The sequence below is a fragment of the Denticeps clupeoides genome, chromosome 14 (genome assembly GCF_900700375.1).
Source record: "Denticeps clupeoides chromosome 14, fDenClu1.1, whole genome shotgun sequence".
Classification (NCBI taxonomy): domain Eukaryota; kingdom Metazoa; phylum Chordata; class Actinopteri; order Clupeiformes; family Denticipitidae; genus Denticeps; species Denticeps clupeoides.
This window is the reverse complement of record NC_041720.1, coordinates 20,660,588-20,674,913: the sequence shown is the minus strand read 5'-3', so window position 1 is coordinate 20,674,913 and position 14,326 is coordinate 20,660,588. Positions and strand designations below refer to the sequence as shown.

General features: G+C 42.7%; 1 protein-coding gene across 2 annotated transcripts in view; it reads left to right on the top strand.

Annotated features, from left to right (window-relative positions):
• myt1la (myelin transcription factor 1-like, a) overlaps window positions 1-14,326 on the top strand; it is a 37,623-nt gene that overhangs the window by 19,458 nt on the left and 3,839 nt on the right. For both annotated transcript variants that reach the window (XM_029002671.1, XM_029002670.1), the window contains exons 6-20: window positions 75-463; window positions 878-1,972; window positions 4,183-4,317; window positions 6,053-6,143; window positions 7,594-7,701; window positions 8,809-9,029; window positions 10,409-10,671; window positions 10,880-11,098; window positions 11,672-11,793; window positions 11,878-11,949; window positions 12,023-12,085; window positions 12,273-12,356; window positions 12,815-13,036; window positions 13,605-13,696; window positions 13,796-13,899. In XM_029002671.1, coding sequence (XP_028858504.1) covers window positions 75-463; window positions 878-1,972; window positions 4,183-4,317; window positions 6,053-6,143; window positions 7,594-7,701; window positions 8,809-9,029; window positions 10,409-10,671; window positions 10,880-11,098; window positions 11,672-11,793; window positions 11,878-11,949; window positions 12,023-12,085; window positions 12,273-12,356; window positions 12,815-13,036; window positions 13,605-13,696; window positions 13,796-13,899 — 3,280 coding nt within the window. The remainder of the gene's footprint in view (window positions 1-74; window positions 464-877; window positions 1,973-4,182; window positions 4,318-6,052; window positions 6,144-7,593; window positions 7,702-8,808; window positions 9,030-10,408; window positions 10,672-10,879; window positions 11,099-11,671; window positions 11,794-11,877; window positions 11,950-12,022; window positions 12,086-12,272; window positions 12,357-12,814; window positions 13,037-13,604; window positions 13,697-13,795; window positions 13,900-14,326) is intronic.

Genomic DNA, 14,326 nt, shown 5'->3' with positions numbered 1-14,326 from the left:
ATTTTATTTCACTATGTCTAGACATGAAGACATGAATGACATTTGTCTGTGATTTCCTCTTTTCCTCTTTTTAGTGTCTATGGCTGCCCTTTGGCAAAAAGAAGGAAAAGCCAGGACAAGCAAACCCCTGAGCCAGCTTCCAAACGCCGGCCATTTTTAAACCACATGGACGAATACCCACTCTCCTGTGAGGACTACACAGAGGACCGGATGGACAAAGACGATGAGGAGGAGGGCCACGAGGAAGATGACATGACAGGAGAAGTAGAAGACGAGGAGTACTCAGAGGAAGAGGAGGAGCAAGGTGAGGTGGAGGAAGAGGAAATGGAAGAGGGTGCTGAGTTGGAACAGGATGACGGAGACGAACCAATGGAGGATGAGGCTGAGGAAGGGGAGGAGGAGGAAGAGGATGAAGAAGATCACGAGGAGGAAGTCTGTCATCGCCGTCAGAATCACTTGCAAGGTGATCAAGAAATGATCTGAATGCCCCCAATTCTGGGCCTTGTTAAGTTAATGAGGACCTGATTCTAATTAAGTAGTGTGTAGGAAGAAGCCTCCATGTGAGGGTTTAAAGCATAATCGGCAGCGGCTAGCCTCTGTTTCAGTTCCTCAGCATCCATTTTCAGATCTCTCTCGAGATAATTAAAACTCGGCAAATCAAATTAACATTTCATGAAACAATTTCACAAGACGTGAAACACTTTTACCAATCACAGAAACAAATTTCCAACCTGACGTGACTCGAGCCGAGCGGCCGGACCCTTAGCTCTGGCCAAGGTTTACAGCTCTAGAATAAAGGAACTAATTGCATGCCAGAATATGACTGTTGTGCTGATCTTGCATGATGTGTTCTCTCCCTATTTTTATCACTGACCAGAAAACAGTTACTCCAGCAGCAGCAGACAATCAGTACCGTACGATCCACCCGGGAAGGACTGCAACAACAACACCAGTGGAAGCACGAACAACAATGGCGGCCACAGTGAGGAATATGAGAATTACGACGAGCTGGTGGCCAAGTCGCTACTCAACCTGGGCAAGATAGCAGAAGATGCAGCGTACCAGGCCATGACAGAGTCCGAACTGAACAGCAGCTCGTCCAACAGTGCATGTGAGGACGATGACAATGAGGATGATGGTGACTTTGAGAGAACTGGAAGTCGCAATGGTGGCTCGTTAAGCGTTGACTTGGACAGCGACGTGGTCCGGGAGACAGTCGATTCTCTCAAGCTGCTGGCCCAGGGCCATGGTGCCATTTTGTCTGATGAGGGCTACCCAGTTGCCACCGCAGCTGAGAGTGCTCTAGGTGGACAGCTGGTGGCTCGGAGATCGAATCCGAGTGAGGATGAGGTGTGTCTGAGTGGCCTGGAGTGCCTGAGGAACCAGTGCTTTGACCTGGCACGCAAGCTCAGTGAGACCCAGCCGACAGCTGCTGATGGACATGGTCCAGTCCTGCCCCACTATCATGCCCTCCAGCAGCTTCAGCACCATCCAGCCGACCGCAAGCATCTCACTTTCCACAGAGGCTGTTACAACAGCAGCCCACAGGGCCTGACCAACCACGACTCACAGAGACCTCTGGAGCAGAGCTTCTCAGACATGGCCAATCTGATGAAGCTTGAAGAGCAACTCAGCCCTACATCCAGGGGAGATGATGACGGAAGCTGCTACCCCAGCCTGGACCCTGATGAGGACACTACTTCAGTGGGCTCGGACCACTCAGATGAAGCCTTCGACATGACCAAGGGAAACTTGTCCCTGCTGGAGAAAGCCATTGCTTTGGAGTCAGAGCGGGCCAAGGTGATGGCTTCAGAGCGGGGGTCAGTGTCTCGTAGGGAAGGTCACTACCTTCACCGCCATCCTCCTCCTCCAAGAACCTTGGGGGAGCACAGCTCCAGGCACAGTGGTGCAACAGACGAGCGCAAAGGGAGACTGCACCTTGAAGGGGTCAAGAGGGGCTACTATTCTAAAGGTAACAAAGCCAATTGAAACCAAGAAAATGAAGGTCTTACATCTAAGGTGTCCAAACATTTAATGTGCTCTCTTATTGCATAAACATATTTTAAGCATTTCATACAACGTAAAAAATCACTTTCAATCACTAATTTTGTATTGCTTTTGGATCCATAAAGAATGTAATAAAGGTTTAATTTCAGAAACATAGTTTTTATGCTCAGTTCCATCTACAATTTAGTGTTAGTTCCTTCCATGTCCGCATGTTATTCTGCATCATTGGTTGCACTCTTCCAGTTGTGAATCCTGAGTCTAGAGCTTTGCGAACTTGGACGTCTCTCTGAAGGAAGGGATAGAACTGGGTTCTGGTTGGCATGCTGTTCAACTCGTTTTGCATTGACGCAGCTGGATCTGCAGGCCATTCGTCTTTATAAGCCCTCTAAGATAGTTGGCATGAGCATTAGGTGGTGATCAGCCGGCCCGTGACTGATATCAACGTCCTGTACTGCCTGCCGGTCTTAGTCAGCTCTGTTTGCCTCACAAATCCAGTAGCCGCAGCAGCATGTGCTGTTAAAATAGGCCAGCAAGGCAATATCACAGACTGGACCTGTCAAGCATGAGTAATGGAGTTTTTCATCGCTCGTTAGGATGGGAAATCGCATTGGTGGGATGCTGTCCGTGGCCTAGATCCACACCAGCCATGCAGCACACCTTAACTGACACTGTAGCATCGGTCCAGCAATTCATTTACATTTACAGCAGACATCAGACTCCCTTATCCAGAGCGCCTTACAATCAGTAGTTACTCATACTGATCATTCAGATAATCAATTAATAAACGAACCAGTCAATAAACCAGTCACCAATTCATTTTTAAATGCAGTGCAAAGAATAACAAAACGTGCAAATTCACAATGGAACGTTGTCCCAGTGCACTTTATAAACACACTCTATATACAGCATGCATTATTCTGTTTAAATGTAAATTTCCTCTATTTCTACTAATTCCATCTATTTCATATCAAATATATTCCACAATTATTTAGCATTCTTTTATATTGCATTTTCACTAATTACATTTTTAAGTTATTTATTTATTTAGTTTTATTTCTACGCATTTTAAACACTTGCAAAAGTGGGAAATATTAATAATGCTGGTAATAATAATGAAAGGATTTATAATTTATTGTTCCAGTGTATTATGTTCATCATGCATGTTTAAAGACACCAGAGATTTCTTGCCAAGATGCACCAGCCCTACATGTCATCAACCTACTACTATTTCACATTTAATTCATCACAACATTTATCTAATTATTTTTTTACATTTGCTGCACCCATAGGGGTGGTGGTGGCCTAGCGGTTAAAGAAGCGGCCCTGTAATCAGAAGGTTGCCGGTTTGAATCCCGATCCGCCAAGGTGCCACTGAGGTCCCCACACACTGCTCCCTGGGCGCCTGTCATGGCTGCCCACTGCTCCCTCAGGGGATGGGTTTTATGCAGTGGACAAATTTCATTGTGTCACCGTGTGCTGTGTTGCAGTGTTTCACAATGACAATCACTTCAATTTCAATTCACTTTCATAATGCATAGAAATGAACTGTCTAAGGACAGATGTTGAGTTATGCTGGAATGTTTAGCAAGCTATTTTTATGTCTTGCAAGTCTTTCCTTTTTATTAACCAGTCATCACCCTTCATGGAGTCTTATATAGTGTGTTTTTTAAACTGCTCCCACTTGGTCTGCTATTTCAGCCCATACAGGGATAAGAGTGACTGACCCACAGACCTTTTCTAATGTGCAGCTTAATATTTTACTGACTGCTTGTAGCCCACCTCAAAGCTAGATCTACCTGAGATTGCCTGTTGATGCGTCCTACATCCACTTTGCGTCCAACTTTACCAAAATAACTAATTTACTAAAACCGATCACAATACACCTATACATTTACATTTACATTTACATTTACGGCATTTATCAGATGCCCTTATGCAGAGCAACTTACAGTTACAGGGACAGTCCCCCCCCCGGAGCAACTGAGGGTTAAGTGTCTTGCTCAGGGACACAATGGTAGTAAGTGGGATTTGAACCTGGGTCTTCTGGTTCAAAGGCGAGTGTGTTACCCACTACCCTATACCCTACCACCCTATACGCTATACAATACGCTAAACACCTTACTAAATGTGTTATTAAATATATTACCTCACAATCTTTCTCTTTTGCCATTTTAGATTCATCAAGAGGGGAGAAAAGGGAAAGTAAGTGCCCCACTCCAGGCTGTGACGGAACTGGACATGTTACTGGCCTGTACCCACATCACCGCAGTTTGTCTGGGTGTCCTCACAAGGACAGAGTTCCCCCAGAGAGTAAGTTGTCCATTCTGCAAGTGATCAAAGCAAAGCCAGAAAAAAGTAAAAAAGAACAAAAATTCTTTGACATCCTTCACTGAAATCATCATGTATTCAGCATGTGTGACTGCAGCCATGGGTGTTCCTGTCTTTTTACTTTCCTCCTGCTTGAATCATTGCACCTCACGTCTTCTTCTTGTGGAACCAGCTTGAGTAACCATGAGCCATATTGTCATAAGTCATATAAGTCTACAACAGGACAAATCAGGGTGTGAAATTTACTTGGTGGTTAATGGCTAATGCTAATTTATCCGATTTAAGTGTTTGAGCATGTTATTTAAGATATATAAAATTATTGTCTTTGCATCTGTTGCTGTCTTGCCTTTGCCATGTTTCTACTTCATAAAACGATAAAAAACGAAAAAAAAATTTAGTTTGCCACTAGTAAATAAAAATTTGACCATTCATGTGCTCAGAATAGTGATGTCCAATAAAAAATGAAGACAGTATTTCTGTGATTATGCCGACTTAAACCATAAAATACATTTTTAGAAAAATAAAAAACTTTTCAAAAACCTTTCTCCCACAACTAAATAGTTCAGTCTGATGTCATTGACAATGAGAATAGTAGGTTGAGTAGTAAGTTGGTAGCCTAGTGGATAACACACAGTCACAGGCGGCCACAAACTCACATGTTTAAACACTACTTTCTATTATTGTGTACCTGAATAAGACACTTGCTTCCGGAAGACTGTCCCTGTAGGTCGTGACCATAAGCAGCTCTAGATAAGGACATCTGATAAAATATATTATGTTATACAGTACAGGCCAAAAGTTTGGACACACCTCTTTCAATGTGTTTTCTTTATTTTCATGACCATTTACGTTGGTAGATTCTCATTGAAGGCATCAAAACTATGAATGAACACATGTGAAGTTATGTACATTTACATTTACAGCATTTATCAGACGCCCTTATCCAGAGCGACTTACAATCAGTAGGTACAGGGACAGTCCCCCCCTGGAGCAACTTAGGGTTGAGTGTCTTGCTCAGGGACACAATGGTAGTAAGTGGGATTTGAACCCGGGTCTTCTGGTTCATAGGCGAGTGTGTTACCCACTAGGCTACTACCTCCCCTTATGTACTTTTGTTATGAACCAAACACGGTACAATGGTAGATCACTTGGATAGTTCTTAAAATAAATTTAAAAATAATTTTTAAAGGCCATTTCTAGGATAAAATTTTTTGTTGCAATAAATATGCACAGACTAGTCTGGTATGGATGATCTTAGCCTCATATCATGTATTTACAATTATAGAAAAATATTTTCATATCAAAACAATTTTTAAAATAATTATAAAATAATTTATTGCAATAAAAATAATTTATTGCAATAAATATGCACAGACTAGTCTAATATAAACAACCATTTACAATGATAAAACATATTTTAAAATCAAAGTAATTAAAAATAATTATTTAATACATTATATCCACCTCTTGAGGTTTCCAAAAGTTATTATTAAAGACTGCAATAACTGCAAAATGTATGAAAGTAATGAACTGTTACACCATTGTTTGTATATGTTGGCTGATGAAATGCTGGTGAAATGCATGCTGATGGTGTGTTTCTCTTGCTTGGCTCCCCAAATGCATGGCCTTGCCACAGCTTCTAATGGCCTTATAACAAAACTGACTCAAGATTCTCAATGTTCCTAACCACTTTACTCTCCTTTGGCTCTGTTCTAAGTTCTTGCCATGCATGAGAACGTTCTAAAGTGCCCCACCCCAGGGTGCTCTGGACGTGGTCATGTTAATAGCAACAGGAACTCCCATCGCAGGTGAGTCCATAATCTCTAAAATCGTAACATGAAAAGCAGGGGGAGGATCACAGTGTTAAAGTTTGCAATGAGAGTGGATGCTGTAAGTTCTGACCTGACTGAACTCTCCTCAGCCAACATGTTAAAATAATATTTTATAACAACTTTTGAATGATCATGTTGAAGTTATCGTGTGACTTTTAACTCATTATTAGGATCATTACAATTCACATATGCTTCTTATTATATCACATAAAAACATAAAAACACACTGGATGAAGATGAATGGGTTGATCATGGTACTGAAAGACCATAAATTCAGAAACTTCAAAGAGAAAAAAACCTTTAGCATACCAGCCAAAGATTCTGAATATTGAATATTAAGGACTTCAAGCTTCCCACTAGAAAGACGAGGAGAGATTGAGATCCTCTTCACATGTAGACATTTACAACATCATGTGTGAAATAAATGTTGGTCTGCAGCAACTTTTTCTTCTCTGGTACAGACACATAGAAACCTGTTGAATGATATGTATTAATTTAGGCATGAAATGTACAAATCGTTCTTTTTACTCATAACAGGAGTAAAAGCATTTAGGATCTCAGCACCTCACTTAAATGATGCAATTTGTACAAATTGTACAAGAAAGAAAAATGCACCCACATGGCCATATTTTTGTAGCATTTTAACAGATGTAGCAGACAGGAGATATTCACTAATGTCATATGAAAGTATGAAACAGGAAACAGGAAAGAACTGATTACATCTAACCACATCTTACTTCAAGCAAATGTGGTAATTAAACTTACAATTACATTTATGTGAAACTTTATTCATGTGTGTTTTCTAATTGAAACATTTTGAAGCATTTCCTTTCTTTCTGTGTGTGTGTGTGTGTGTATGTGTTTTAAAACAGTAGAAATATTAAATGAAGACAGCATCCATCTCCTCCCTTTCTCCACTCATTCCTTCCATTTTCTTTGCTTGTAATACCTCTTGTTCACAGCACCATCAGCACCATCACAAATGCGCCCTCTGTTATAATCATCCCACAAAAATTCAGACAGATTATCAGTCCCTTCATTAAAGAATTGTAATTAGCAGACTAGTCTACAGACACGCCCATGTGCCATGTCTCCTATAAACATTAAACAACAGATTTGAATTTTGAAGGGCTTAAGTCATTATTCAGTCAAATGAGGCAAATCATATTTTTATAGTAGTTTGAAATGTAAAAAGTGGCACTTTTAAGCTTCAACCTAAGACAAGATAAGGCCAATATTGGACCACATTCCTATTTGGTGAATTCAGTATGAAACCCTCTCCACTGAAATTGATCAATTGGACAATGAGGTCTCCATGTGAATGAGAGAGAGCGAGAAAGAGAGCGAGAGAGAATGGGGACGGGTGAGTTAAAGCATGACACTTACAGCCTCATTCTCATGCCACAGTTTAATTTTGTCTTTTCAGCCTTTCTGGGTGCCCAATTGCTGCAGCAGAGAAGGTGGCCAAGGTGCATGAGAAGTACAACCCATGTGATGGGCCAAAGTCCAACCAGGCTTCAGACCGCGTGCTGAGGTATGTCTTGTATTATTGTCTTATGTCTTTACCTCTGTGCTAAACTACATTTACATATAAACCATGACCTTAAACCCCAGATAAAAGATCTGAGAAGGTGAGGGGCTTTCTTAATTAACCATCACATGAACTTTGTTAGAACTATGTTAATAATAATAATAATTATAATAAAAATAACTTTTCAGTTTTTTTGGAGGGAACCAAAGGTCACTTTATATGAATCAGCTCAGGCTTGAAGGCCTTAAAAAATAAATGGCTTTTCAGGTGGCTATTGTCCAGAAGGGAGTGATCTCCAGAGAGCAGCAGAACTGAAGGCTCTATGACCAAAGGAATGCAGTCTGGTGGACCTTTATTTGTATAGTCCTATGAATACTGAGGAGCTAGGCTGTGGAGGTATAGATAAGTTAGGAGGAGGATTTTATAGGTCACATGGATAAAGGAAGGGGTGAGTTTTGGTGACCAAAAGACCATCAAATAGATCATGCAAACAATATATAACCGACCAATAGAGGTGATATATGCATGGAAGAGAGCTTCGTCTGTAGGCTCAGAGAGTGATGGTTGAAGTCTGGATATGGTCCTGAGGTGGAAGAAAGCAGACTTGGTGAATGGAATGACAGCATCCTTTCATGCTTATGAGAAACTATCACTTGTGATTGTCATTGTGAAATGGTACTTTGCTCAGTGGCACTTTGGCAGTTTGGGATTTGAACCAGCAACCTTCCGATTACGGGTCAGTTTCTCCCACTAGGCCACCACTGCCCCAGCTGAGGCTAAGGAGCTTCTAAGGTTTTGAAGATTGCAAGACATCGAGTTTTGATTTTAACCAGACAGTTGGCAGGAGATTGGAGTGGAGGGCTTGGGTGCCAAGGCACAACTATGTAAGAACTACGTTAACATCAAATCAAATAAAACATCAATTTTATTTTGCTTGTAATACCTCTTGTTCACGGCACCATCACAAACTCTGTTATAATCATCCCACAAATATTCAGTCAGATTATCAGACCCTTTATTAAAGAATTGTAATAGAGCATTTTTTTAACCTCTGTCTGTGGCCTTAGACAGTGACAACCAATTGGAATTTCATGTGTTTCTGTTCTTCAGGCCAATGTGCTTTGTAAAGCAGCTGGAGATCCCACAGTATGGTTATAAGAATAACGTCCCAACCAGCACGCCCCGCTCAAACCTGGCCAAGGAGCTGGAGAAGTATTCCAAAACCAGCTTTGAGTATAGTTCCACCTATGATGCACAGGACCATGTGTTTGGGAAGAGAGGTCCACTCCATAAAACGCATGGACGGGACATGTCGCCTAAGGGCCATGAAGGTATCTGAATGTGATCAGTCATGTTCTGCTGGTTCCCACACATCCTCGCTGCTCTCACCCACCTACATAACAAAGCCTCTGAGTCTGTATCTGTATCTGGTTGTTTGTATGAGTCAAATTTCTACAGTGACCAGCTGGAGAGGAGACAGTCATGAACGTTCCAGATTTCTGAATAACTAAAGGTCCATAATATGGAGTTTTCTAAAGGTTTTTACAAACTTTCAAATTCTGCTGTAACTGTAGCAAAGAGATCCTGAACTGCCCCAACTCTGCCTGTCCTGTTGACCTGATGCTCGTTGGTTGTGTACCAGGGCCTATGCCAACGTCAGCACAAACCATCTCACAGAGAACCTATTGAAAGTGAAAGTGAAGTGATTGTCACACGTGATACACAGCAGCACAGCACACAGTGAAATTTGTCCTCTGCATTTAACCCATCACCCTGAGTGACAGGCGCCCGGGGAGCAGTGTGTGGGGACGCTACTTTGCTCAGTGGCACCTCAGTGGCACCTTGGCAGATCAGGATTCAATCCAGCAACCTTCTGCCTTAACCGATCTGTGTCAGATGCATAGTTCAACATGGAAAACGTTGAAACGCAGCATGATCAAGTCTGAACCACGCTAACTGTGAAGGTTTCCACATTATCACCACGTAAATGTTTTCACTGTCAAACCATCTTCCGTTACTTTCGGCTATTGGTGCCTCTTTATTCACTGCTTACACATTTACATTTACAGCCTTTACCTGACACCCTTATACAATCAGTAGTTACAGGGACAGTCCCCCCCGGAGACACTCAGGGTTAAGTGTCTTGCTCAGGGACACAATGGTAGTTAGCAGAATTCGAACCTGGGTCTTCCGGTTCACAGGCGAGTGTGCTACCCACTAGGCTACTACCACTACTACCATACTACTATGGTAGTATTTAAATGACAGTTACATAGTGTAGGTCCACCTCATGTTATTCCAGAACATTCCACAGATGCTCGATCAGATCTGGGGATTTTGGAGGTCAATCCAATACCAATCGAACCAGTCCTGAACCATTTTTGCACTATGGCAGGCTGTATGTAGCATGTAGTTTTGAATCCTGATAATGAGACTGCTGGCTAAAAATATCTGAGGCAGATCGGTGGTTGATTGGCAATCACCAATCAGCATGTGTGAAGATGAATATGAATATCGCTCCAGCTTAACACTGACCATGTCTTGCCCAGGCAAACGCATACATACTTCTCGCACAGCAATACATATTGTTCTCCATGTGTAGACTTCTGCTTGTAGGACTTCATTAGTTATAGACTAAGCACATCTCTAGACATCAGCAGTTTTTCTGAAATCTAATGAAATTAGAATAATCATCTTTCTAATTTCACAGCCAAGCGTTATTGTAAGACGTCCAGCCCGGCCAGCAGCACCTCCAGCAGCTATGCCCCCAGCAGCAGTGGCAGCAGTCAAGGAGCGGGTGGAGGGGGCGGCAGCAGCGCCAGCAGCACATGCAGCAAGAGCAGCTTTGACTACACGCACGACATGGAGGCTGCGCACATGGCTGCCACCGCCATCCTCAACCTGTCCACGCGCTGCCGCGAACTCCCACACAGCCTGCCGGCCGCCACCAGGCCGCCGGAGCTCCTCTTGCAGGTACCCGTGCTGCCACGACCATCTCCCCTCGTGAAGAAACTGGACTGGCTGTCGGAGGATGGGTGGGTGGGGGACACAGCAGGAGAGACGGGCGCATGTGCAGCCGCACCTGTCTCAGACCACTGCAGAGCAGAGCTGGATTTGTACGTTTGGAAGTCCACGTCTTTCATGCTTCAAAAATTCATTGTTCTGCTCTCTCAACCTCCAGGGCCCAGAGGAGAACATCGATGAGGCTGGAGGTGTGGACGTTGGCGGGGACGGGCAGGCCGGCAGCGGAGAGGGCACGGTTCTGACGCCCCTCCAGCCCATGTCCCCGCAGCGGCAGGCCATGCTGAACGGACGATGCTACCAGATGGAGGAGGCGGACTGTTGGGACCTGCCACTGAGCTACAGCAAAATCAAACACGTCGATGACAGAGACAAAGAGGTGACAAACTTTTCAGAAAGATGTTTCACAATTGCACACAGATTCCCATTTTTTTAGTCCAAGGAGATTTTGGCCTGTCTAAGCTAAGAAAAACAGAAAGGGAAGACTACAGGGACCTCTGGTGGCTTTTAATGGAACTTGCTCCTTCATGTAGCTCCCGTTATGCACCAAGAGTATGAACACAGGGGGGGCAGCATCATGATTTCTCTAAAGAAAAGGACATGTAAGACATTCATGTCACACATGTGTCTGCCTAATCTGTGCTACCTGCCCAATTTATGTATCCACAGTGTGATTTATGAAATCTGACGAGAGCATGCATTTAAATATAAATGTTGGGATTCGTTTTTAAATATCTTATAAATCATATAAAAGCATACATGTTCAAATGAACAGAAGTCATTTCAATAAAAGCTTTCTTTCCTCCTGGTTTATGTGCATGCATTGTAGATATATTTCTGTATCTGATATATTGCTCTTTCTGTAGAAAGGATGGCCGATCAGGGTCCCCTACTGTATAGATGTCACCATCAATCTCACCTTTTGTCATTAACAATCCTATTTTCTCTGAAGCATGATGACCTGGACAATTTCCATGACCTCCTGGAAAATCAGCAGTACCAAGGGGAGGTGACAATCCCAAGTCCAAAACACAAATACACCCCATGCAAGGATGGCAAAAAGGAGCTAATCACGTAAGCGATTATTACAGTCTTAGACAAAAATGAAGGTTTACGAAAAAATGTTCTTGACCGTCATGTATTGTTCTTTTTTTAAAGTCTTTCCAGCTGTCAGTTAGCAGATAAAGGCATGCGAGGTGTGGCGTCCACAGCCAACTCACAAGATCTGAAGTAAGTGTCCCATATGCCCATAAGTAAATCAATTATCTGTTGAGCTGGTTCTGAAGTATCTTTGCCCTCCAAGGTGTCCAACTCCAGGCTGCGATGGATCAGGACACATAACTGGCAACTATGCTTCACATAGGAGGTGAAGTTTTACTTGAATTTTACTTTCTTTTGTTATTGTTATTATTAGTATAGCACATCAAGGACAAAACATATGAGAATGTGTGAAAATACATATATTACAACTATATATATATCACATAAATTCAGGGACTTTTATTATTGTGTGTGTGTGTGTGTGTGTGTGTGTGTTCTCTGTCTTTATGCAGTCTGTCGGGTTGCCCAAGAGCCAAGAAAAGTGGAATCAAAATACTGCACAACAAGGAGGACAAGGATGACCAGGAACCAATCAGGTGAGGGGAACTTACATTTGTAATGTCTCGCTCATTCACTTTCCATAACCCGTGAATTGTAATCAGGGTCACAGCTGCTGGAGCCCATCCCGGGACTAACCCAGGGCAGGGCGCCGTGGGGACAGAGCATGCAAACTCCACAAACTCAAAGCAGGAGCCCAGATTCCAGGTCATGACTCACAAACTCATAAAACAGACTTTTTTGGTCTTGTTTACATGTAGAGCTTAAATATCAATGTCTGTAAAGTGAAGATCTAAAAGGTTTTACACTACTTCCATCGCATTTCCATTCACAAATGAGAGCAACATGGAACTGATAGTTCTATATCGGTGGTTTGACAATAGTACATTTGGTGAGTCCTGGGTTGAGAAGGAGACCTTGGTTTGTCACGCATGAAACATGTCTAGCACTCCCTTTTTTTGCTGGTTTGACCTACCTGTTCCACATCCCTTCACAGATGTCCAGTTCCTGGGTGTGACGGTCAGGGTCATGTGACAGGGAAGTATGCCTCGCACCGTAGTGCGTCTGGCTGCCCGCTGGCGGCCAAGAGACAAAAAGATGGTTTCCTGAACGGCTCGCAGTTCACCTGGAAGGCAGGGAAGACGGACGGCATGACATGCCCAACACCGGGCTGTGATGGCTCAGGACACGTGAGCGGAAGCTTCCTTACCCACAGAAGGTGTGCAGTACTGACGCTGTGGGTGCTACATCAGAGAAGGCGGTCCCCCCCGGGCTTTAGTATGAAAACACAGACACACGCAAATGCAGGTCACCAGTTAACCTGCAACATGCACGGCACCGACACCAACACAACTATCAGCATTTCCAAATCTTCCAAATATGGAAGATTTTTATATTAAATTTAAATGTAATTAAAATTAATTCATGAATGTGTTTTGGTCAATTTGCCAGCCTTTGTAAAGTATATTGGTTGGTTAAGAAATGTTGGTTGGAATAAGGACAGGAAAAGCACAGAATTACAGGATTTCCAATATGGACACGCAACTGAAAATGAAGTGATTGTGAAACACAGCAACATGGTGACACCATGAAATGTGTCCTCTGCTTTTAACCCATCACCGTTGGTGAGCAGTGTGTGGGGATGGATTCGAACCGGCAACCTTCCGATTCCTTACCCACTAGGTCACCCACTGCCCAAACATATAGCCACAAGGCCATAGATACATCTAAATAGTATCTGTATTCAATAATAGTGCTGTGGTAAAATGTCAAACGTCTTTCAACAGTTTGTCCGGCTGTCCCCGGGCAACATCGGCCATGAAGAAAACACGTATGACTGGTGTGGAAATGCTCAGTCTGAAGCAGAAAGCAAGTAAAGGTATCTACTGCATCAGTCTCACATTGTCCACCACACAAAGCAAAGTCCATAAAACAGATTTAATCCACACGGTACATACGATATGGTCTTCTTTCTTAGGAATAGAGAACGATGAAGAAATCAAACAGCTGGACGAAGAAATCAAAGACCTGAATGAATCGAACAATCAAGTTGAGTCGGATATGATTAAACTTCGGACCCAGGTAACACACTTCAACACAAGTGGAATCAGACAGTCACACTATAAATAGTCCCTGATAATAGCTATCTATCAAACCCTATTTTAGCATTAGGGTTGTGTGTGAAAATTACAACATGTTGACTGTGTATTCATAATTGCCAGTGTGACACACACAGTGTAACTGAGTCCAGAGGTTCTACTGGAATTAATGAACAAAGATGTGTAGTGCATTTTTTATCATATTCCTAATAATCTTTCTCAAGATGTTCATTATCTGTATTGGCCCATTAAATGTTATGTATGAACGGGTTTGTGATCCCATTTCCATATTTAGACTTTAGAGCTGTGAAAAGATCCCTACACTAAAACCGTGGTATTATCAGCAAACTGAAATGAAAGAAGAGAACATCACCTGATCAAATGCCATAAGAACATGTTCCATGATATAC